Here is a 27,343-nt window from a genome sequence, read left to right as displayed (position 1 = left end):
GTTGTGGTTTTCCCAAAATAGATTTGACAGGGTTTTATAGTAACAGATTTACAGATAATGCATAATAAACAAGTTTTATACTGTACATTACATTCATTTATGCATTTGTGCGAGTACTGCTTGTGTGGCAGTGTTAGTCATATGATTTTCCATGTGAATGCGATTTTATTTCCAAAAAGAGAGCGAGAGCGAAAAAGAGAGAGAGAAAGAGAGAGCGATGAATGGCACTTACAGTTCTGGTGGCTTTTGGTGATGCTGTTGGAGTCCAGAGCGTGATAAAAATCATATGCAGATCGACCAAGAAGATCTTCAGGGCTGTAGCCGATCAATTCGGTAACTCTGGAAAATGATTGAAGATGAATAATGATTTATTTTAAAGGCCTTTGGATTTTTATGGCTGAAAAATAACATTTTCTGAGCGCTGATATATCACAGGGCTGTTGAATGCTTTATTCTGATTGGTTGAGAAATATTCCACAGGTATGCCGTATTTTTCTGTAAAATGCCCACCTGACCTGTCAAATGTCTTAAAATTACCACCAGAGCAATGTCTTAGCAATGTCTGTGGTAATCGTGGTTTAAGAGGAATAATTGACTCCGGTGCTTTAATCCTCAAATGCTCCTCGTTTTCTTTTTACACTTCTGGCCCTATCAAATATCAAATTTTTATTAAAATCACATAAATTATGATCTAAATTTGATTTAAATTGTTTTTAGATATAGATATAGGCGTGAGGTGTTGAATTCAGGCATCGGTTTAAAAAAAAAAAAAAAAATTACAGTTTAGGAATTAAATCATTTCGACCAGCAGATGCCCATAGAGACCCATTCATTTTCCTGGATATGGACAACTGCTCAAATCATTACGTTTGTAATACATTTTGTAAATTTATGTTTCTATAAACATTAAAAAGGACATTAAAAATAAATATTATTTCAAATAGTATAAATAGATTTTTAAAATGTCTGTTTTTACAAAATGCCATAGAAATTTGAATGAGTGTAAGTATGTGTGTCTGTGTGTGTGTGCGCATGCGTGCGTGTGTTTGTGAGTGTGCATGCATTAGGTCACACCCCTTTATATCTTATTTTCTGCATTTGTGACTGATTTTATTTGCCAAATTCCACACAAATGCTCTCTGTGGCAGTCATACCTGTGTGTGTTTGTGTCAAAATTTTCAGATTTATGCTGTTTTTTTATTGATATTTATTTTTTGACAAATGGAAAAAAAATTTTTTTGCATTCCCATTCACTTTCAATTGGGGTCATATTGACCCCAAGGGACAGATTAATGAAAACAAATGTTTACATACCTTTAGAACAACCGAATCAAGCCCAGTTTTTTGTGTATGTAAAGATAGATTATTTAGGAAAAGTCACAAAGTTTTATAGACGGTTTCAGCAGTAACAACATAAACAAGCGACTGTCGCGGTCCGCACGTAACTTCCGGTAAACTCCGCTAATAATAAATAACAACCATGGCCGGACTTACCATTGGGCTTGAGTGGGCTTGAGCCCAGGGGCCCCGGCCAATAGGGGCCTCCGTGCCGGCTTGCGTTCGTTTGATTTGTTCAGTCGTTTTAATTTTTTATTTTACAGCCTATTGGTTGGAGCTGCGTTTAATTCGTTAATATATATATGTCAGTCATCTTGGTGCTGAAAATGACGCGCTGAGTTTACTGCTTTTGAAACGCATAGAAGCGAGCCTAATAGTGAATACGCGAAATGAGAGTCATAAATGAGCTTTACAGATAACGAGAAAGAGCAACGCGAAAATAAAGCGCTCAGTATGAAAGATTACTAGAGTAGGCTATGGTCTTGTAACTCTGTTTTTTTCTTGTTTGTTTGTAATCTTACGTGATACGCCAGTATAAGCAGTATACCCACTAGGAATGGTCAAGGATTTCCGTGTACCCATTTAAAAAAGCGTGAGGATACTTAGCAGTGTCAGTGTGTGACAAACATTTGACACTTTCATTCATAAATTGACATCTGAATCACTCACCATTCGCATGCTCCACTTGCTACTTTGGCGGGTTTAACCTCATATACAGTCGGCTCTTTGATGTTTGGTACATTTGACTTCATGCGGCACTGCGCGATCCGATCATTATATGAAATCAAATTATTTGGGCGCAAAAGTGACTGTAAAGCAGACGGGGGTATTCATGTGGTTCAACAACAGCCAGACGAATGACATCAGAGTACCGCGAGAGCGATTCGAGAAATCACACGGAGAAGTCTGCTTTCTAATCGCTCTCGCGGGACTTTGACATCATCACCAAGCGGTCTGCGTAGCGCCAAATTAAATCCAATCTGCTCGCAGTCTGCAGCTCACACGACACTGTAACCAAACTGTGAACGAGTGGAGCAGAGCTACGAAACATAACAAAATCCGGAGAGTTAACCACGCACATATTATGTCAACATTTAAATCATCAGTCCAGTTTATTACTTCATCTGGAGGTAAGGATTCACTAAATCATGGCCATGTTGATGTCTTGATGGTTTTTGATATAATCCACTAGCTACCCTACTGTACCAGTAGTTTCTCTTTCAGCATGTTTGCTTGTGCTTAACAGAATCACAGTTTAAACTTCTGAAAAGTGTTTATTTTTATATCTACGTTCAAGGTTTTAATGTATTACGTTCATATCAGACGCAAAAAATAATGAATGATCATCTTCTCCACTTTGGTTTTTGGTATCTAATATTACATGATGGTCTTGTCATAATTATTAAATAAAATCCTAAAATCTTTTCTTTTCACTGCACCACTTAGGCTATTTGCACAAAATACACTTGATTGATTATGTTTATAACTTTATATGGTGTGTAATAATGTGAATGTTAATCAAACATAAGCTAAGTCTAACACAATGATTTTAAATGTTGTTATGGGGTATTTTTTAATGTGCATGATTAATTTGGATTTGTGACATCCCTAAAATACATGATTTAATTTTAGACTGGGCTTATGTTCTGCTTTAGAGATAATATAGGGGCAGTTTCCTAGTCAGGTCTTATCCTAGTCCAAGACTAAAATGCATGTTAGATCTGTCTTAATTTAAACACATGTTGCACTGATGTATCTTAACATATATCATTGCCATTGTTTTGTCTCAAGACGCACACCAGTGATGTTTTTTGTAAGGTTTGTTTGTAAAAACTAATTGAATGCCCTAATATAACCTAGCAATAGGCCTAGTGCTAGATTAATCTAAACCCTGTCCGGAAACTTCCCTAAAATGTAGTTCTATGATATATTTTTTATTTTAGGTTGTTTACTGTATGTGCACTCTCAGAAGATAATTTACACAAGCTGTCACTGGGGTAGTACCTTTTCAAATAGTACACCTTTGTACCTAAAGAGTGCATATAATGGGTACAAATGTACCTATATCTGTACCTAAATGGTAAATATTAGGACCCATTTAAAGGGTACCGTCCCAGTGACGGCTTTTGTACCTTTTGTTCTGATAGTGTAGGGCCCAAAATTTATTCAAGCCCAGGGGCCTCCACCCTGTTAAGTCCTGCCCTGATAACAACAAAGTACTTTAAACGTAGTTTATTTATATAACAAGCAAAAAACAACACATAGATTACCTAGGAAACCAAAACATTTGTTATTTTCGACGAGGCATTCATTCAAGAGATCAGTTTAGCAACTAGTCAGACCATTCAAAAAACAAAACCGGAAGTAAAGTTTGGATCCAGACGTGTATCACGTGCGTCCGATGAAACCGTCTATATCTCTGAGATGATGGGGAACCTTTTTTAACTAATGAAATGTCGTTTGGGGTCATATAGACCCCATGACCGATTGAGGGTTAAATTATGTGAAAATAATAACACCAGCGGTGTAACTTTGCTTCGTATCGTGCCACATTACCGCCTACTATATTCGAATAATTCAACGGCCCGTCGTCAATTATTCCTTACTTATGTCAAAGGATAATACATGACAGAACTGTACAGTGTCAGAAAATATGGTCAAAAATGGTCCCAAGCTGTCACTGGGGAATTACCCTCTGAAAAGTCCTAAAAAGTACCATTTAAGTAAAGATATGTATATATTTGGTACCAATATGTATACCTTTTAGGTACTAATATGACCTCTTTAGGTGCAAATGTGTAACCTACTTCTAGAAAGGGTTTCCCCCAGCACTAAATTCAGGTTAGACCACATAATCTAAATTTTCAATATTTTTATATTGCCATGCCAGTTTCTATGACTATAATTATGGCGAGAGTCTGATTTAATAGTTATGAATAAAATTAAATTTTTTTAATATACACAGTATAACAATGCATTTTTTGTAATATGAATAAATTCTAAATGCTTCAATAAATTGCACTGTAATGTTTTACCTCTTTGTATTATTTTTATGCTGTCAAAGCATTATTATATTTTGGATTTGTCATATTTTTATTTATGAAACTGTAAAAATGTACATTGAACCGAACCGTATACTAAAGTTACATAACAAGAGAGAGCGGCAGGTCACTGACTCTGTATTCATGAGTCTCTCTCTCTCTCTCTCTCTCTCTGTGTGTGTGTGTGTGTATGTGTATGGGTCTGTTTTAAGGCCTCTATTCATTTAAGAGCCTCTATTCCTCAGTCATGAAAACAGCCACCTCTAAGCCTATAGGGCTTAAAGATACACATTGATTTTTGCCAATGACTTTTAAAAGTATAAAATAATGTGTTTTTTTTATACAACATATGTTATAATAGCAGCACTGGCCTCCATTTCAGATCTTTCCACTAGGTTTCACACTGCGGTTCAAAACTAAAATAAGCATGTTTGAGATACATTTTTTTTTAAAACTCAAATCGTGGTGATTACCATAATTACAACTAGATATGTACTGGAAAAAGTAAAATGATCAATAGAAAATGAATGTGTCCAATCCCTCTTATAGACTCATCATCTAACATACAGTACATATACAGGGACATATTCCTTGATGATTCATACATTTATTCAATAATACATTTCAATTCATCTTATGTGATGAGTTTAACTACATTTCATCTATGATAAATAAGTTTTAAATGTATATTTTTCCAACTTTTGGTATGATAAATGCTAACCATACAGAGATTGTAGTAAAACTAAAGATTTTTAATTTTCTGAATTGTTTAAAATTTCACTAATTTAATTTTTATTTAATAAATTAAATAAATAAATAAATAAATAAATACATTTTCATAGTTTTGTTTGGCATGTAAATATTCATCCAGGTATTTTAATCACTTAACACAGGCAGAGTGCAGCATTGCATGCGATGCTTTATTACATTTCTAGAAACTATGCATGTTAAAAAAAATAACATGTCAAACAATCACTCAACGCTAAAGCCTTTAGCAAGGAAACATGTTTAGTGCTGGGCTGTTCGGTTTGCTATAGGGACATCAATCATAAATCTCCTGACAGTGAACACTTTGAACTGTGTGTGTGTGTAGGGATCAGTGTGATCTTTTGAGGAACGCTGTTAACGGCACAAGTCCACATGATGCAGTGATCGACTTGAATGTCACATTTAAATGACTCAGTTATTGACTTACACTGCAAATAACCAATATACCACAGATGGAAAGCTTTATATTTTGGCCTCTGGTAAGCATGTGCTTGGGTATTAAATGTACCGTAGTCTAAAATCTGCAGCCCTGTTACTTAAAATGGGGCTATTAATGCATATCTATTTAGTGAGGTCCAAAAGAAACAAGACCACTTTTAAGGGCCCTATTTAAACGATCTAAGCACATTGTCTAAAGCGCACAGTGCAACATCTAGATGGGCGTGTCCGATGCCACTTTTGCTAATTTAACGACGGGAAAAATGGTTTGTGTGCTGAGCGCATGGTCGAAAAGGGTTGGTCCTATTTTTTTATGATTAATGGGAGTATTATGGGTGTTACGTGCAATAAACCATCCCCTCTAAAAGCCTGTTGCGCTGGCGTTATGTCTAATCCCTATTTAGATGATGGACTCTGTAAACTGAAAAACTACGCGGAGGAAGAAGACCACCAGTTTAAGATACATGTTAAATAATTGTGTTGTTTTTCACTTGTATTGAAATTAGGGATGTCTCGATCCCACTTTTTTATTTCCGATCCGATTCCGATACCAGAATTTTCGTATATATCAGCTGATATCTGCCCGATACTATTGTAATTTAATGTGTATAGTGCTTTATGCTACCTCTAGTATAACTTTAAATGTTAAAATCACAAATTTACAAGTTACAGGAAACATTAGTAAATATTAATCATGACAGTGTTTAATAGGTACATATAATAGGTACATTTGATCAATGCTAAATATTTTTTCTTAATTGCGTAAAACTGTCATAATAAAAAAGCTATAGTGTGCAGATGGTTATTTTGGGAATTATGCGCTTGACCGGACTTTTTATGCACATTCCATATACTGGGCTTTCTGATCGTTTATGGGCTTTTTGGATGCAGAACTGATGTCATTTTAATAGCTTGTCAGTAACAACCACCACGGCTAACGTACAAATCGGAATTGGATCGGTCATTTTGTCAGTCCTCGATCCGATGTCCGATCCAGCCAAAAAGCCCGCATCGGACCTGATACCGATCCAGCATAACGGATTGGGACATCTCTAATTGAAATTGTTTTTTTATTAAAACCTTTAAAAACCGTTTTCTTTTAGTCATAAAAATTGCAGGCTTTTAATTGCTTTAAACGTATGGCTATCCAATATCATCAAAAATAATTTACAAGTATGTAAGAAAAGATTTGTACTCTAAAACAAACAGGAGATAAAGAATTTACAAACTGCTCTCCGCACGTTTCAGCACTTGGACAGCGTCAGTTTTTTAAGCATTACTTAAAAATGTTTCTCATCTCATCATATCCACAGGTACAGAGTCATCATATACAATAAATCCACGAGGTAGCATTAAAAAAACATTTAAAAACAGATGCATTTGTTTAAAGCAAAGCATTTATTTACTTACCAGGCTACAGGTGAAGCAGCTCTTTGCGCCTTCTAACGTCTAATAATCGGTCCTTATTTATGTCAAAGAGACTCAATAATAATCATCTTTTACATTCAATCCTTTAATCTTTTATATTTAAAAGCGTTTTTGTGCTGCTGCACATTCATGTGTGTGATAAGCAAACCCGCGTTGTCGTCCCGTTTATAGGCGCATATTACTAATGCGCTCTTTAAATAACAAAAAAAACATATTGCTCCATTGACTTTAGACTTTAGACCAGGTTTTAGTTGGTCAATGGCGTAGTCTATTTTAGTTGCCTCAAAATAGCAACGCGCCAACAATGCGCCTCGTTTTCAGACCAGAACGCCCATGGGCGCAAAACGGGGTGCAAATGCATTTGCTATTTAAACAACGTGGCGCTAAACGTGAAAATTATCATTGCGCAGGGTGGAAACTATCAAAAGACACTTGCGTCGCACAATGGGTGTAAGATAGAGCCCTAAATGTTTTTATTCAAATTATATGTGACCCAGTCTGTGAAAACTAAAAAGGTATTATACTGTTTTCTACATAAACTCATTCTACATTTTGTTAAAATATAACATTGACACCTTTTTAATACTGACTTAGTAAAGTCATGTCAAAGATTGAAATCAATATAAAACTTGCATGCTCCTAATCTCATCATTAGATTATAAAACTTTAGCCTGGATTTCACTAGACAGGGTCACAAATTATCAATATAACACTATAGTAGTAATTTTTGTTTTTTAATAATCCTATATAACGATTTGACATATAAAACAAGGTGCCTTTTTGCATTAGATTAAGTTTAAAGAATAACATTTCCTATAGGTTTAGCACCTTATTATTAGTTCAAAATAAATCTATATGTCTATTGGCTGCTTGCCTTAATAGCATGATGTAGGTTAATGAATGGTTACCTTATACTACAACCTGTTTACTTAAACAGTAAATATTCCTAGCATTCTCAGTACGGTGGTGTGCACAGTATGTGAGGTACCTGTCATCACAGTAAGTAAACTTCATATCCATGCTGTGCCGACTCAGAAACGTCTTGCTGTCGAGGGGCGTGTCGATGTTTGATGGATGTGGGATGGGTTCGCACATCATGACCACACAGGTCAGGGGCGGCTCTTTGAAACCGCAGAGCACACGCGCAGGGCAGCCAGTATAAACCTTTAGATGACCCGTGCAGTGTAGCACCTGAAAGAACAGCCGTGAGTTACAAATAAACTCGGTTTAGATGGGTGCTCGTCATGAAAGAGAGAAGTTATTCACCTTCCAGCTGGCTGACTTGAGGTTGACGGTGCGACCGCGATTCGTGACTGTGCATTTCATTCTCATGAAGAAATCCCTCTCTGTGTTCAGCTCCTTGACTTTCTTCCCCATGCCTGCAGATTAACAGAGTCTTAGATCAGGAAATCTCAAGAAAACATTCCTGGCATTCCCTTCAAGCTAAACAGATCTCCTTTTCTATTGATATCACATGTTTTTAAAGCACTTTCGATGTCTTTCAGTCCTCAGTTTCAAAATAAGTTACAAGCTTTAACCAAACAGAATCACAATATGTTTGTTGGAACGGTTAATACACATCTTGTTGTTATCGCACATAGTCTGGCTTTGATCTTTCCCTCATATTCGCACACAAGTGAGGAATGTTAAAGAAATCATGTTATCGTTTACTCTCCCGAATGTTGTTTCAAACCCACAGAACATTAGTTTTGTCTGCGGAGAGTTTCCAAGCTGTTTTTACCATACAATGAAATTGAATGGGGACTGGGACTGTCAAGCTTCATAAAGCTATTCATCTGTTATATACAAAGTCTGACGAAGCCATACGGTAGCTTGTGTGACAAACAGATGGAATCCAAGTCATTATTTACTAAAAGAATCACAAAAAATATATTTATCGGTTTGTTTGACCAATAAAAAATGAGGGACTGTTCACAGTCTGAACTTTTATTTTTACACACTAAAAAAACCCATTTCCTTTTTTACAAGGGTGGCCAAGTCAGCCTGATCTCATGGAAATTCGTACATATTTTATAAAGTAATTCATCCAATTATACAGTACTGTGCAAAAGTCTTAGGCCACCACCACCAGACTTGTTGTTGTTTTAGAAGTTTTAATGTCTATCTATATTTATTTTTCAATCAATTTTATTAAGATACAAACAGAAAATACAGGAAATATGTAAAAAAAAGGGAGAATTTAATTTTCAGGACTAAATGTCTTCTTTAGGACTCGTCGGTGTTTAGTGTGACCTCTCTTGGCACTAAACACATCTTGAGCGTTTTTGAGCAGAATGAAGTAAAAAGACTAATGTCTTTAAAATTAGAAGTTAGGATTTAATTTTATTTAGGTTTAATTATATTGCTCAAGTTACCCTAAAAATTTGACACATAAGTTTACATTTTTTATACAGGTTTTAATACTATATACACATTTCCGGTATTTCCTGTAATTATTTATTTATTTATTTATACAGTGATAGTTTGTATGAATGTGGTTAGCAACTTCGTAAAATTTGTACGATTTCACGTGAGATTGTGTTGGCCAAGTTATACTTAAAATATGTAAACATTGTAAAGACAGTGGTGATTAAATAATGACAATTAATTTTTTTGGTAAACTATTACTTGAATATCCACATCTAGTAAGTGACAGTACAGCAGCATGAAATCAGAGTTTAAGCACTGGCCAATGACAGGTCAGAAGCTTGCATCATATGTCATGGCGGGTGATTTATACGCATCACGCGAGGGCTTTCGTTTGGACTCATGACACAGGTGACAACACTGCCTTCTTGACAACATGGCAAAAACAGATGAGGCAACATGCTCCACGCTGCGGCAGTCTATTATAGTGAAGGAGCCAAACACCTGAAATAGCAGCATTGAAACTTGACCTCAATAAAACAGCAGAGAGGTTACAGGAGGCATGCAAAGAGGGGCAACGGGAAAGGAAAGAGTGAAGGTCAAATAAAGCAAAGAAAAGAAAGCATGAGGGGTTGCGGGTCATTGTTTTAAAAGGCATGACTGTTCATTCTTCACATAGCTAATGTACTCTCATTAAATTAGTTGTTTTGTTATATGGGAAAGTATGTTTTTATGAAGTGATAAGAACGTTTCTTAAAAGGCAAATTTTGAACGTTTTTAGCTCGCAGCAGGTCCTCTTTCTGCATGCTTTTAAAACAGTGAAATGTGAAATAGAGGAATGTGTGATCTCATGAGAATAGGTACATGAGCTCAATTTTAGCACACAACACATACAGTATGTTTTGCTCAAATCTTTCCCTTTCACTAGAGTTGAGCTCATTTTGTTGATGTGAATAGACCAAACAAGTCCAAAGTAGAACACAAAGTGACTGTAAACATCTGCTAGTAGAGTACAGTAAGTAAAATAAAAGACAGATGTATTCAATTCTTCACTTAATACATTAGGCTTCTCCTAATGTATTTTTAGTTAGTTCAGTCATTCTCACATATGAGCCTATCTGTGAAATCCAGGTTTAAGTCTCATAATCAAATGATGAGATTAGGAGCAATAAAGTTTGATTTTACTCATTGATTTCCATGACCTTACTTAGTCAATATTAAAGATATCAAGGTTATTATGTAGAATGATTATGTAGAAAATAGTAAATCACAAAAAAATATAACTTAAGATGGGTTTTCAGACTGAAAATTGACTGACAAATGTGTTTGTCTACAGTTGAGTCTATATAGTTGACTGTATCTTTTGTAGGTTTGTAAGAAAGATCATACCGCTTTTGAGGCTGAGGTTCTCACGAATCTCTTCATGGTCGCAGGGGTGAGTGAAGTCAAAAATGCTGTGCCCTGTTAACTCTACCTGTAAAGAAAGAAAGAAAGAAAGAAAGCTATAACTTCATTGAACAGCATTTGTGATCCTATCAGAACTGTCAAGAAGATGACCAGGCCACATTTTTACTACAAATGTAGAATAAAGGCTTATTTGAACACTATTGAAACCACTCAGGACCGTTTGTCTGAGGTTACAGGTTATAATCTTGTAAATAAAGTTCAGTTTATCGCACAGACTGATCGGTTTGCTTCATAAGGCCTCTATACAGTACTTCCAGCAAAACGCAGAGCTTTTTTGTGATTGTTGCAGGCAAAAATCCTTGATCTTGCGGCACATTTTCTTAAAAAATGCGTTGGAATATGCGGGATATTTATGCAATTTTATGCAATAAAATTGTGGGAACTTGCAAAAATTGCGTGAACTTGCAAAAACTGTTTGCAGCTGCGCTTGTTTGAAGTAAATGCAACATTTTTTACTTTCTGCTAAGATATATGTGATTTTTGCTACGAAAATGCGGGGATTATGAAATCATAATCAATCATATTTTGCGCACGGAAATCTGCAATTTATGCTGCGAAAGTGCGGCGTATTTGAAAAAATGCGGCCCCCACTTAAATGTGTGAACTTTGGCTGATTATGCGTTGAATCGTGCGATTGCATAATCACGTTTTTCTGGAGGGACTGTCAATATTGGTCGCAGGGATTCATTTTGTGTTGCTTGTATCTGCGCCTTGGAACCTTTAAAATGTGACAGCAGCTGTAGACTTGAATTTGTTGAATTACCAAGGAACATGGTTTCTTTTCTGATGATGTCATCATTATCTCGGATATCCCATTATCTCGGATGTCTTATTATATTTGTAGCAATAGCCAAAAATACATTGTATGGGTCAACATACATTTTTCCTTTATGCCAAAAATCATTAGGATATTACATCAAGATCATGTTCCATAACAATATTTTGTCAATTTTCTACCATAAATATATCCAAAATGTATTTATCATTAGTAATATGTGTTGCCAAGGACTTCATTTGGACAACTTTAAAAGCAATTTTCTCAGTATTTAGATTTGCTGCAACTTCAGATTTTAATATAGTTCAGCCCCATATTGTCCAATCCCAACTTTTTCTGCCATTCCCGACTTTGGAGTTAGGAAAGGGTTCTGAGCCCCACCTGTCCCCAATCGCCCAAACAAAATGGTACATTTTTAATCATATTTTTAAAACATAACAGCATTAAACACTTTCAATAGAGAAAATAAACGTGCAAATGTATTATCACTTTGCATGAAATAAGACTTTGTTCAAAAGTAAATAATAATAATGCAACTGTGTTTGCATTTTGTCTCTGACAAAAGTCATCATACTTTCTTTTCAGCTGGCTTTTTGGTTGATTAGGTTCACTGTCTGTCTTGGTTTTCTCTGCTGGTGCCAAATCTCCAGTTTTTATCCATTGTTAACTTTTATACCCGCTTCCACCTATACCGCCTCTCCACATTAAAGTTTTTATTTTCCGCTTCAATTAACATTCCCACATTAATTCATTCTGCATGCCATTTTCTTCACAGTCTGATTTTTTTAAAGTTAGGATTATATTTAAATGTGTGGACAATAAATAAAGCAATTAATAGAGATGGGCGCAAAATGACAAAATTTCCTCCCGTGTGTCCCGCCCCACTTGTAATTTTCCTATTCCCCAACAGTGGGGCCCACCCTATACTTTGAGAAATGCTGTCCTATCCTAACAAACCATACATCATGGAAAGCTTATTTATTCAACTTTCAGATGATGTATAAATCTCAATTTCAAAAAATGTACCTTTATGACTGGTTTTGTGCTCCAGGGTCACATACAGCAGCAGAAAAAAATTAATGGACCATTTCAATCGTCTCTTTCATTTTTCCCTGATTGTGATTAAGTCAAATGATTATTTTTGTTTCATTCTCTCAACTACAGACAACATTTCTGCCAAATCCTAAAAAAATTATGTTTTTATTTGCATTTATTTATTGAAATTTGAAATGGGGAACACATGGTCAAAAAAAAGAAAAAAAGATGCAGTGTTTTCCAATCTTCAATACGAAGAAAAGACAAGTTCAAATTCATTCAAAACAAAATACGAATGTCTTTCAATTTAAAAAATAAATAAATGTTTCATTACATCTTTCATGGGTCTTGTCATGCTCTCAGTCTCTTGCATTTGCTGTTGGGTGACTTTATGTCACTCGCCAGGTTTGCTTTTGTTGAAATTCAACTGGACTGAAATGGTCACAATACATCTAGAAATGATGATTAAAGTCAAAACTGGAGTGGTCTCTTAACAATCTTGCGGGCCGTGGACACATTAGTATTGGGTTTGTTGAGACATAATGGATCTTTAACTCATATCTGATAACAAATTGATAACAGACTGCAATTCTGCAAAACAGCAGTCATGTGTAAGGAAGCAATCATTAGCCAGCAGATAACTCTTAAGAGCCAGAGGCTGAACGTCTGCTTAAGTATTAAAAGAGCGACACATCCTTCCTCCTATACAGGGCTTAAAGGAAACGGGCTTGTGCTTTGTTTAATAATGGCATTTCATCTCCTTATGATTAAGTGAACCCAGAGGAAATGTACAGTATAAATGTTAACAAGACCTGTCTGCACTGTTACTTTTAAAAGTAACATGTGTCATTATTGCATTATTACTGGATAGTATACGTTTTTATTAATGTGTTATCCTATCTGTGTTGGTATCAGTATTGAACGAAATCTTAAAACCAAATTAAGCTAAATTAAAGCTGGTCTCCATTATGGTCTTCAGCTGGTGTCTTGAAATCCCTCTATCCAGACTGATCAGGTTGTGAAACAGGCAAACCTTCTTAGGGCTCAGTCACACCAAAAGCGCTTTAAACGCTTGCAAACGCAAGGCGCGACGCACTGCCTTTTTTAAAAAAGAGCAGTGCAGCGCGGCTTTTCATATTGCTAAGCAACCACCGAGTCAGCTGTCTTGTCAATCAAATATTGAAGCGTGAGCGCTCTTTTGCTGTTAACTGTCATATTAGCAGAAACTTTAAAAAGAGGATGCTTGCTCTGACCTTGTTTGAGGGTGAGAGGTGCACAAACACGCAGGAGAGAGTGAGCGAGTGGAGTAAACCGCCCTGCCCATAGAATATCATTCAAAAAAGGCGCCTGCAACTGCCATAAACGCTTTTGGTGTGACTGAGCCCTTAGGCTGGTTAAACCAGTTTAAACAGTTTTTTGACCCATTTCACTGCATGTGTCCATCCTCACCTGTGTGAGCCCCATGAATTTGTTGATGTTTTCCGATAAGAAGACCATGTCTCCATCTGATGTTACCACGGTAATGAAGCCGCCCAGAGACTTCAGATACCAGCTGTCCATCAATCGGTCTACCTCTGACGTCTTTGTGGTGGTAACACAGCCTGTAACACAACACAAATGATAGTTTTTACCATACGGTGTGTGTGAGTATACAGTATGTGTGATGAACGTATACACACTCGCCCCTCTTCAACTGGCTCTTAAGTCCTTGGCTGATGCCCAAAATAAACAACAGCAACTTTATCCTGTTACTCTAAACCCTCCCAACAACACTGACCTCCGTTCTGTCACTGCCCAACACACACAAACATACCAACATGCGCTACAAATACTCAGACACCCATAACGCCCGGTTGATTTAATGATACTAAATATGTAATGTCTGCCAATTTAAAGAAACAGTCCCAGCTGTTATCTAATGTGTGAAAAACACACATCTGTTACAAACGTTTGAGTGAAGATTGCGTAATCACAACCAATATTTATGGTCATGCTTCTCTGAAAATCATACGCACCTTTGGAAAAGTATATAAACTTACACAGAGCAATGTACAGTATATGCAATATATAGACACAACTCTCTTATAATGACATTATAGTATATGCTTATCTGAAATTAGACTTATAAGGTGTCATGAAACATTCTGTTAAAAAAAGTAAGAGTATCAAAATAAGAAGCATACAGTTACAAACATCTCTTCATGTACTATTTTGCACATGATTTTAAATGACATCATAGAAACAGATTTTGTTGTTTTTTCCACATTTAAGGAGGAAATTTTCATTTCCGCAACGTGTCCATGACTGGATTTGGGTTCTTTGACATGGAAATATGTATAATTAAAAAATCTAAAAAATAAAAAGCTTCAGTGCATGTTATACTATAAACATTTACAGTAAAGAAACATGTGGTATTTGGTGATCATTGGTAAATGTAGAGACAATAATAAGGAATATAAATGTGTCCAAGTAAAATTTTCTCATCCTCCGCAACAATTTTTGGTAGGGACATAATTGACGGTGACACTCAAGATGGCTACCACGTAAGCAGTTTTTATTTTTCTCTCCAGATAAAAGTTGAAATTTTGTTTGTCATAGTACCTAGACAACTTTTTAGTTCTCATTACCGAAACATGAGTTTGTAAATGCATATATTTAATGTAATATCATGGTGCGGTAATGATAACTTTTTGATAATGATAATCTAAAAAATGTAAATAATTATATAGGAAATCTTTTTTAAATCCCCTAAAAATAATGGTTATAGTAAGTTCAGACCTTAACCTTATATGTGCTAAAAAAAATCTGATGCTGGACGCCTTCTAAGTCTGGATTTCCATATGCAACGTATTATAGTGCAAAAACTCAACATAAAAAATCTTGGATGTTTTTCTTCAACTAAGACACTTAAGTTGCTCAGATCATGCTGGGTTCCTAATAATGAATTATGAGGTTTAGCTAAAAAAATATGTGGGCGCCATGCAGTAAAAATTAATTCTGAAATTCTTGTCAATGAAAACTAAAACTTTTTATTCAAAATGTTATGTTGATAATGTAATCTGTATGAACTAAGAAAAATGCAAATAAGTAGCAATCCACCCTGATCTCACGGGAATTCATTGGCTAATTCGTATGAATTCGTACAAAAACGTACGATTGTCACAAAAACCCAATAATGAAACCCCACCCCTAACCCCAATGTCACAGTCACAAAAACGTAATATGAATTAGCCACTTCGCAAAACACGTACAAATTGCCATGAGATTGCGTTGAGCAGTCACATACAGTACTGTGCCAAAGTCTTAGGCCACCATGCTACCATTAAATGTGTTGTTTTTCCAATGTTATAGTGATCATATATAATTATTTCATAGTCTATTTATTAGAATCGGAAAATACAGGAAATGTGTATGTAGTATTAAAAACTGTATTAAGCTGATGTGTCAAGTATTAAGGGTAAACTCCCCTTTCACTCGAGCAATAGCGGGCAACTGTAGGATCTCTTAAACCTAAATAAAATTAAATCCTAATTTCTAATTCTAATCGAATGACTTCAGGACTTCAGTCGTCTTAAAAAAGCTCAAGATGTGTTTAGTGCCAAGAGAGGTCACACTAAATACTGACTGATGTCTGAAGAAGACATTTAGTTCTGAAAATTGTATTGTTTTTAATTTTGTATACATATTTCCTTTACTTTCTGTTTGTATCTTAATAAAAAGAGTGAAAAATAAATATGGAGGACATTAAAACTTTGCTAAAACAACAAGCTAGTAATGGCCTAAGACTTTTGCATAGTACTGTACTTCTGCACTCCACTGTATATATATTTTTTTCTCATATTATTGATACAAGTGTAAATAATTGATTAAATCGATTATAAAAAAGCAAAACTGTTCTCACATTGTTTGTAATAGCAACATTAAAACATGGATAAGGTGGCAGATTTTGGTTGACCACTCTGGTAGATCTGGCAGAGGTTCAGGAGGGAGGTGGCGTGCAGCAGGTCATGGAGAACACAACGGCTCCGCACCGGGAGGTCGGAAGCCTGTGATTGCTCCAGTGTGCTTCCTTCAGATAAGAAACTTTCTCAAGGCCCATTGAGAGCCCAGGGCTGGATTTGGGCTGAGCCCAGTGACCGTGGCCCCAGGAGAATGAAGAGTACATCTTTGAAGGAATTCTTGCACGACGGCTTTCATATTTAGATGAAACAAAACTGCAACCGACTTTGAGATGTGAAACCAATACTGAAAATATGTATTGCGGATAAAAGTGCATCTAATAGGTAAATGATGATCACGTACTGTACACAGATATCGCAAGGTCATGCCAAACATTTGGCAGCACATTCATCAATGATGTGTTATATATGAAAAAATATTTAAATCATAATTAACATAATAAACAAATCCCATAAATCTAAAGACTTCTGACCTCTAAACAGTACAGTACTGTATGTACTAAAGGATATGACATCTTTCATTTCAACAAACAGGCATTGCGACTGCACACCTGCGTATTTTCAAGCTAAAAAGTATATCAATCTTTAGGGGTTAAACTTATTTCTGTGAATCAAAGTAATTATAGTAGCATTGAGTCATTGATTTAAAAAAGATAGTATCTTCCAAAAGATCTATTTCATAACAAGTTTTGCTTTTTTGAGACGCTCGAGGAGAGATGTAGTGGATGAGCGAATCAGTGAATCTATACATCGGTGCATAGGGGACTGAGGATCTTATGTAAAAAGTGTTTCCCATGCACCCTCAGCATGGGTATAGTGATGTTAGGAGGAGGGGATGGATGGATGTGTGGCGCCAGCGCTGGCCCGTGTTTTGGCTGGCTTGAGACGAAAAGCGCCAGGCTTGAAGAAAGCACCAATCACGCTCCCAGTACGGATCTCACAGACCAGCTGATAACACTATCTGATGTGTCATCTCATACTGACAGGGCTGCCTTTCAATGTCTCTATACTCTCTCTCCGTTTTTGCATGTACCTTGTGCATGAACTCTTGACTTTCAAGTCACTTCAAGTCCACGGTTTCAAAATCTTCCTCTAGATTTTTCAACCTGAACGGAAACCGGCTTGCACCTTAGGCAAATTACAGTAGGAGCCCGCAGGCAAAACTGCGAGCTAATTCTGTTCTTTGTCGTCTTTAGTGTCTGTCTAAACACAGTAAGGAATGTCGAACGCTGAGGCTCCTTTGTCCAAATTCCGGAGATTCTAATTTTATAATAGAGACACACAAACAATACGAGCAAACTCACATCCTCTCGCCTCCTTGAGTCAAAGAAACTTTGAAAAGAACCACTAAATCACTTTTTCAATTGCTTGATAAATGGTAGCATAAACATTAAGCTCAAGAGCTACTTATGTAATCCGCAAAAGAAAAAAAATGTTTAGAAAACATAGTAAATATATGTCAGCATTATAATTTTTGGATGAACGGTTTCTTATCAGAAGCTTCTTAAATGTTTCTCCATATTTTCATACTTCAATCCGATTATAGTCCTAAGGACAACTATATTCACAGTTATTTTTGTAGTTGCTACTGCTAATGTACTAATGTAGGTTGCCATACAGTATATCCTATATATATTTTATATGCCACATTTATATATGTCTGTACTACTATGCTCCTGCATTGCTCAATGGTACAGCATTGCATTAGCAGCGCAAAACGTCATGGGTTCAAACACAGTGAACACACATATCGAAAAAAACGTATACCTTGTTAGTCGCTTTGGATGCATAAAATGTAATGCAAAACTGTAAACAAGGCTATATAAATGATTTTTAATTGAACTGAATTAAACAAGCTCTATAGAGATACACACCTTTATATATTATGATGCTTGCCATATCTGTTATTAAACATGCCCTGTATGTTTTTATTAAATTGTTGTTTTCATCTTGTGCTGGCTTTGATTTATAAGATTAGGACCTACATTATCTAAACATAATTAATCCAGACAAGAGTTACAGCAGGTTCAATATTCACAAACTCAATTATAACCTTACATAAAGCGCCTTCTCATTTGTATAATACAACAATAACTTTAATACAGTTTGACATTACTGGCACATTTCCTCATGAGCTGCGGTAATGATGGTAAACCCAGATAAGAGAATTTGATTATCATCACGATGTAAATTTGTACTGTGGTCGTTCTTTGTAGGTAAAGCATGTATGTGTTAAAACATAAACAAATGTTACTAAAATTCTTTACTTTTGCCTTATTTTCCAAAAATTTTGTCTCCACAGCAATAAGGGGAGTTTTGTCTTTACTTTGTGTATATATATATATATATATATATATATATATATATATATATATATATATATATATATATATATATATATATATATATATATATATATATATATATATATATATATATATATATATATATATATATATATATATATATATATATATATATATATATATATATATATATATATATATATGAAAAGTTTTGTTCCAAAACGTGATAAACGCCATTTTTGAAAAAAAATGAGTTACTGCCAAAATCAGTATTATAACAGGGCAGTATTTAAAAGTAAATAATTAATTTTACCCAAAATCCAATATCCGCTGTGTTATTCCGTCATCTTTTCTCCCTTTTTTCCCAAAAGGCGATAAACGCCACTCCTCCTTTTTTACAGAACGCAATAAATCCTCTCCAGAAATTACAGCCCACCGTTCACGCAATGTAAACAAACAATGGCGGAGCGTTGAGTACACAGAATCTTAGTTATTTTGTTTTGTTTGTTGATCACGAAGTACAAAGTAGATGAGGAAAACTAAGATTCTGTGTACTCAACGCTCCGCCATTGTTTGTTTACATTGCGTGAACGGTGGGCTGCAATTTCTGGAGAGGATTTATTGCGTTCTGTAAAAAAGGAGGAGTGGCGTTTATCGCCTTTTGGGAAAAAGGGAAAAAAGATGACAGAATAACACGGCGGATATTGGAGTTTGGGTAAAATTAATTATTTACTTTTAAATACTGACCTGATATAATACTGATTTTGGCAGTAACTCATTTCTTGCAAAAATGGCGTTTATCGCGTATATATATATAAAATTTTGACGACGACTTCTAGTCATATATATATATTAGGGCCGGGACTCGATTAAAAAAATTAATCTAATTAATTAGAGGCTTTGTAATTAATTAATCTAAATTAATTGCATTTTAATCGCATATAAATATTTGACCTGGGAACATTAAGAAGTAATTTTTTTACATGGATTTTTAGTATACACTCTTAGAAAGGATGTGTTAATTTTGTACACATCATTGTGCGGTAAGCTTTTAACACATTATGTGTAATTTGAACACATTATGTGTCATTTTGTGTTCAAGTATAACACATGTTGTGTTGAAAGTAACACAAAATGTGTTGTTTCAATAATAACACAGAGATGGGTGGATTCCAGGACGACGCAGTAAGTGTGTTGTCCCAGAATAAACACTAATGTGTTGTTTTTAACACATTCGTTCTAAGAGTGTACCATGAATGACTGAATACATAAGCTTAAGCAACAAAATATTGTTTATTTTTGTTCAACCAAGTCGTTGTACCCGGAGTCGGGCTAATGTCCACACTAGCTGCTGTATGTTTTGCATTGAGATGATACTTGAGGCTCGATGTGCTGCGGTGATATGTGAATTCCTTAAGAATTCATGAAATCCATGGAATAAGAGAACCATGCTCTTATCGACACTTACATCCGTTCGTTTTTAATAAAAAAAATTCCCATCCACGGGGCCAACCAAAGTGATCTCATCAGCCTCTTCGTTCATGTTCACTGTGGTTTGTTGTGGTCTGAAGTCATGAACACTAGTTGGTGCTGCAGTATAATCGGTCCGCCGAAACTCATGAGAAATGTTCCGCGGTGCAAAAATAAGTGCGATTAAAATGCGTTAAAAATGTTTAACGCGTTATTTTTGTGTAATTAATTAATCTTAATTAACGCGTTAAAGTCCCGGCCCTAATATATATATATATATATATATATATATAAAATATATAAAATTTTGACGACGACTTCTAGTCACCTTATATTTTATGCAATACAATATAGTTTGCATAAATACTAGTTTTGCATTACATTTATGCATCCAAAGCGAGTGACTAACAGTGCATGTGCATTATTTTGCACAAAATATAAGAGACAATAACGTGTCTTTTGATACTTTAGCTGACATGCTATGTTGAGCTAACTCTGAGATTTAGCCAACATTAGCACACAGCTCAGTTTGGGGCAAGTTGTCACATGCTTTTCACACTGAAAATAGTTAACCCCGGTTTATTCTAAACCCCTGGAGTAACGATCTTGATTCATACACTTGCATATATTTCCCTGTATTCAGATGCTGTATTCATGTGTTCACGTATTTACATTACAATCCAGGATGCTTTATCAGTCAAACTTGCTCACACTCACACAGTGTAAGACCAAACCCTACTCATTCACCAATCAGACCCGATGGTTTCTCTCCTCTCTCTTCTTCATTTGCGGTGTTACTCGCGTGACATATAACAAGGTGCCATTGCGGAAAAACGTACCCTGCTTTCGCCTATATATAATATTATATTCTTATATATACACTCACCTAAAGGATTATTAGGAACAACATACTAATACTGTGTTTGACCCTCTTTCGCCTTCAGAACTGCCTTAATTCCATGTGGCATTGATTCAACAAGGTGCCGAAAGCATTCTTTAGAAAATGTTGGCCCATATTAACTCTTTCCCCGCCATTGACGAGATATCTCGTCAATCAAGAGAAAACGCTTCCCCGCCAATGACGAGTATTTCCGCCTTTCCGCAATACCGCTATTATCCACTAGGTGGCGCCCTTCAGCAACTTTTTAAACCCGGAAGTATTGCCCTCTGGCAAACGACTGCATGTCCGTGTCTGTTTTAAAGATCGCTCTGAATGGGATCTCTATGAAAAGTCCGTCACAAAAATTGAATTATCTCTGCTTTTTGCTCAATATGTGGTGTTTTTGCATTAACCTACCCATATTCAAAAGCTGATTACAAAAGAACTACTCAAGGTAGCATGAATCGTTTTTTTTTTTTTTTGAAAGCAGAGGGTCTGTTCTTTCATTTGGTATATTGTATGTTTATATATCTGAAGAAGAACATTTTCTGGAAGGCATTAAACTTTGGTGAAAATCATGAAAAACGCTGGCGCTGGCTGACAACTTTTTAAAAAAATGCTGGTGGCGAAAGAGTTAATAGGATAGCATCTTGCAGTTGATGGAGATTTGTGGGATGCACATCCAGAGCATGAAGCTCCCGTTCCACCACATCCCAAAGATGCTCTATTGGGTTGAGATCTGGTGACTGTGGGGGCCATTTTAGTAAGTGAACTCATTGTCATGTTCAAGAAACCAATTTGAAATGATTCGAGCTTTGTGACATGGTGCATTATCCTGCTGGAAGTAGCCATCAGAGAATGGGTACATGGTGGTCATAAAGGGATGGATATGGTCAGAAACAATGCTCAGGTAGGCCGTGGCATTTAAACGATGCCCAATTGGCACTAAGGGGCCAAAAGTGTGCCAAGAAAACATTCCCCACACCATTACACCATTAATGAGAAATTGAACAGATGTTCCTAATAATCCTTTAGGTGAGTGTATGTATCTATATTTTTTTGGTTTATGGAATATATATTATTATATTGTTTTTTATAAAATATGGCACACTACTAGTTACACATCTTCATATTGTTTAATATAACTGTTTTCCATGTTTTAGAAAATGTGTCCTCAAAACTAACTAAAGTATTTGCCTTACAGCTCTATCCTATATTGTGTATACAAGTTATCTAACAATGTCAGTAACAAGGAAACAAAATGGCGCCAGGTCCTGGTGCTATGCAGCCAGACAGCATGCCATGAGTCTGACTGTCTGGCAGTCGTAGATATGACTGTCCACATTTAATGTGTCTGTCTCACGCACCTGAGGCGATGACTTTACGTGTGCGCAGGAAGCTGATGGCCAGTCTCATGATGGACGCTTTGTCCAGGTGTGAGCTGATGCTGTGTGGAAGGGGCAACTGGTGGGCCAGTTCATAAAACACTTCGGTCTCTTTACTGCGCCTGCATCGAGCTGCATCCCGAGACTTCTCCTTGCGACGGTCTGAGCTGCATCTACACACACAAGAGAGAAAGAGAGAGAGAGATGATGAGTGAAATGGATAGATGAACTCCAACCTGTATAAAGGAGAACTATTCAAACATCAGATGCTTTTGTAACACTCAATAGTTTGTTATTTTTGATTTATTATACAACCTTGAAAAGTCCCAGCTGGTTTTCTTTATTTGAAAAGATTGCATTGCACAATATGCAAATCCCTCTACACATAAACAAATTCAGACATGTGATAAAACTGAGTTGTTGTTTTTAATTTCTTGCCAAGTTAAAACCACTTATTGTGTTGGGGGAGTTTAGTGCCTCCTCAAAAGTCTTAAACCACCCACTGAAGTACCTTAAAACACGCAGCTTTTTGATGCATTGATGTCATTTACAATGAAACAGGAAGTTAAGGCGGGACATACCGAGTGGCTCCTCATTTTCAAATAGCCAATAGTATTAAGTTTATCCATATAGTTTATCCATATAGAGTGCCGTATGGATGACGTATTTTTGTAGGCCAACCGTGGAAGTAAGCGGGACACCCATAGACAACTGGATTGCCACATAAACATATACATAAACATATTTTTTAACGTAAAAGTTTATGACATTTACACGTTTTGTTCAACAAGGTAATCTTCACAGATGAACACAACTTTTATACATTTTGAAGTCTAAATGTGCTTACAAGAAATCAGAGGTGTAGCAATGGCAGGCAAGGCCGGCAATTGCCAAATGCAGGGCCCCCGAATGGCTGATAATTTAAACAATCTAAAGTTTTAATATTAATAATACGTAACGCAAACGCATGTCTGCATCCCCCTTATTGGGACCCACTCTCGTTATGCCGCCTGTTTCAAACTGGCATAGGCATAGCATGTTTATCTCGCTGTACTGTTAAAAATGCATGATTTGAAACATAAAGAGGACTTATCTGTCTAGCAGCCAGAAACGAAAGAGGAAACAGGACAGCGATGGCAAGATAATGATGACTGATGACTTACTGTAAGGATAATTAATGACACATATTACAAGGTGTCAATTTCATATTCATTTCGCCACGCGCAATTATTTGCAAGATGTAATTCTGATAAAAGGATAACTGGTTAACTAGGGTTAGTAGCAGTGTATTGTATTATGTAGTATTAATGCAGGCTGAAATGGAACAGGGCAGACTATTATAAATATGAAGAGTTTCGTTGCAAAACGAGATAAATCCATTTTTTTAAATTTTTTGTCAAAACATGTTTATTATTATGTTATCATGTTATTATTTTTTTTTATGGTGCTACTTAGCTGTATTTTTTAAGTTATGAAGGTTTAAATCAAAACAAGCCAACTGCAGTTGCATTGAAATGATTTGGAATCCAGAACCAAAAAACGCAATTTCTGAACAATTAACAAAACGGTGGTTATCTCGTTTTGCAACGAAACTCTTCATATGAAGATTTGACATCAATCCGTGTATCGTTCGTTCAATCGATTTTTCCAATTAAAAACAAAAATGATAAAACGAATAACGACTTGTTTTTCGATTTTTGGATTGTGCATTCAGATCAAAAATACAAAATAGGAATAACGGTATTAGGACAAATTTTAATTTTGATTTTTTTTATTTAATACCTTAGCAGACATTTGCCAATGAAATCATTTTAAACAGATCAAGTACTTTTGTGGTAACAGATTACAGATATTTTAATAAGGTTGTGCATATGACAGAGCAACGACCAATCATGCTCTCCTGTAGTCTTATTCTCTTATACAGTCCGACTCTTGTCGGATTCTTGTGGTGCGGGATTAAATTTAAGAGTATAAATACGGTAGCACTCGGAACTCTGGGGTACCCATATTGGACAGGAACGTTGGTAGGGAACGGGTGGTCTGGACTGCGTTTCCTGATAAAATTTAACTTAGCACTTAAGAGCGCTTTCTACGAGCTACTTAATGAATGTTAGTTATTCTTTCACGTGCATTTCCCCAAAATGCACTTAAATATATCGCACACAGCAGTGGCTATCCGTTTGTCAAGTGCTAAAATTTCGCCTATAGAATGACTGTTAATTGTAGCACACGCTTGTTAAAGGTTTAGCTATAATGATCTTCACCCAATGCATGTAATAATATTGTTAATAATATTGTTTAATATTGTTCAATGACTAATTGCACGTTTTGATAATTTATGCTATGTGAAATCATCTTTTCAATATTTAGTTTGGACTAATTCCATTGTGAATTGCCTTTTTAAGTTTATAATATTACTTATTTGGCTATTATTGATATATTAATATCTTATGCCTTTCTATGTAATGTTTATTTTACATTTTTTTACCAGCACGGATGTACACTGTACTATGCATACTGTACACATTATATTAAGCACAACCTTTGTCATTATTAACTTCACAATCAAAGAATGAATTAAAAGAGCTTTATAATACAATCTCTAAAAATCTTTAGTCAAGTATTGCCTTCTACATTTAATAGAAGAGATGAAAGGCGAAACATCATCACGGTAGAGCTGTGTTAAGTTACAATGCTTTTGGGAAATGCAGCCCTGACTGACAATAGCGCACTAGTCCCGACATCTTTTGACAGCGTTAGCGTTGGCGTATCCGCACTTCATTCTGATCACATATCCTGCAAGAATGTTTGTAATAGTTTGTGCAGAAAATAGGTTTATATGTTTTTTAGTGATATGTTTATATGTTGCTTAGTGATATGCTTTGCCCTATAATGTATGTTTCTTTGTTACATTTTGCGTTGACCGTGAATATTTTTTTTTAATATGCCCTGTAAACCTGGCAATGTCTTTGCATCCCGATGATGCTACGAGTGCACCTTAAAAGAGAGCGCATTCAGACATCGTTGTCGGAATTTGAATGTGATATGCTAAAACGTGTCTTTATAGGAACATTCTTTATAGGCTAAATGTCGGTTAAGCTTTCAGTTAAAAGTTATTTTTTACATAGCACTAGATACAAACGTACGTTTTCCCTTCATTCATATTTTGCTAATAATTAGTGACAAACGTCGTAGGGAAAAAAAGGTTGGATAAAAGCATTCTAAGCGGTGAAACAGAGTAAATTTTAAGTGGGTGCGGGAAGAAAAAAAACAATGCCGCGCAGACCTCTATTTTAAACCAGATGTGTATAAATAATAATAATAATAAAAAAGAAATACAATTCAAAACTCGGACTGTAAGCGAATGAGATCTTACATGGGAGCACAGTGCAATTCACGCCCTTATTATGCCTGTAATCTGTTACCACAATAGTACTTGTTCTGTTTAAAATGATGTATTAGATATTAATATTGCAATGAGAGCAATAATAAGTAATAATATAAATTTTAAAATGCAATGCACAATGGTATGAGTCCAAACTAAATATGGAAAAGATGATTTCACATAGCATACATTGTTAAGGTGTGCAATTAGTCATTGAACAATATCGAACAATATTATTAACAATATTGCATGCACATTGGGTGAGGGTCGTTGGGCTAGACTTTTAACAAGCGTGTGCTACAATTAACAGTCATTCTATAGGCGACATTTCAGCACTTGACAAACGGATAGCCACTGCTGTGTGCGATATATTTAAGTGCATTTTAGGGAAATGCACGTGAAAGAATAACTAACGTTCATTAGCTCGTAGAAAGCGTTCTTAAATGCTAAGTTAAATTTTATCAGAAAACACAGCCCAGACAGACCACCCGTTCCCAACCAACGTTCCTGTCCAATATGGGTACCCCAGAGTTCCGAGTGCTACCGTATTTACACTCTTAAATTTAATCCCGCACCACAAGAATCCGACAAGAGTCGGACTGTATAAGAGAATAAGACTACAGGAGAGCATGATTGCTCGTTGCTCTGTCATATGCACAACCTTATTAAAATGTCTGTAATCTGTTACCACAAAAGTACTTGATCTGTTTAAAATGATTTCATTGGCAAATGTCTGCTAAGGTATTAAATAAAAAATCAAAATGAAAATTTGTCCTAATCCCGTTATTCATATTTTGTATTTTTGATCTGAATGCACATTCCAAAAATCGAAAAACAAGTCGTTATTCGTTTTATCATTTTTGTTTTTAATTGGAAAAATCGATTGAACGAACGATACACGGATTGACATCAAAGGTTATGTTCTGTTCTGTCTGTTATAAAGATGAATACTGACATTATTTTGATTAAAATAAACACTTAGGGCTCTATCTTACACCCGGCGCAATGCAGCGCAATGCGCGACCCGAGTGTCTTTCGCTAGTTTCCACCCTAATTTTCACGTTTAGCGCCGCGTTGTTTAAATAGCAAATGCATTTGCGCCCCTTTTGCGCCCATGGGCGTTCTGGTCTGAAAAACGAGGTGTGTTCAGGCGCATTGTTGGCGCGTTGCTATTTTGAGGCAACTAAAATAGACTACGCCATTGACCAACAAAAACCTGGTCTAAAGTCTAAAGTCAATGGCGCAATATGTTTTATGTTATTTAAAGAGCGCATTAGTAATAATATGCGCCTATAAACGTG

The 27,343-nt window shown here is 35.8% G+C and overlaps 1 protein-coding gene across 1 annotated transcript in view; it reads right to left on the bottom strand.

The window, feature by feature from the left end:
- epas1b (endothelial PAS domain protein 1b) overlaps positions 1–27,343 on the bottom strand; it is a 63,085-nt gene that overhangs the window by 14,094 nt on the left and 21,648 nt on the right. The window contains exons 2-7 of the mRNA XM_073873018.1: positions 22,640–22,830; positions 14,107–14,258; positions 10,770–10,854; positions 8,280–8,392; positions 8,002–8,204; positions 233–339 (exon numbers count right to left, since the gene is read on the bottom strand). Coding sequence (XP_073729119.1) covers positions 233–339; positions 8,002–8,204; positions 8,280–8,392; positions 10,770–10,854; positions 14,107–14,258; positions 22,640–22,830 — 851 coding nt within the window. The remainder of the gene's footprint in view (positions 1–232; positions 340–8,001; positions 8,205–8,279; positions 8,393–10,769; positions 10,855–14,106; positions 14,259–22,639; positions 22,831–27,343) is intronic.

Source organism: Misgurnus anguillicaudatus, chromosome 11, assembly GCF_027580225.2.
Source record: "Misgurnus anguillicaudatus chromosome 11, ASM2758022v2, whole genome shotgun sequence".
NCBI classification, from domain to species: domain Eukaryota; kingdom Metazoa; phylum Chordata; class Actinopteri; order Cypriniformes; family Cobitidae; genus Misgurnus; species Misgurnus anguillicaudatus.
The sequence above is the reverse complement of the archived record's forward strand: the minus strand, read 5'-3'. Positions and strand labels throughout refer to the sequence as shown.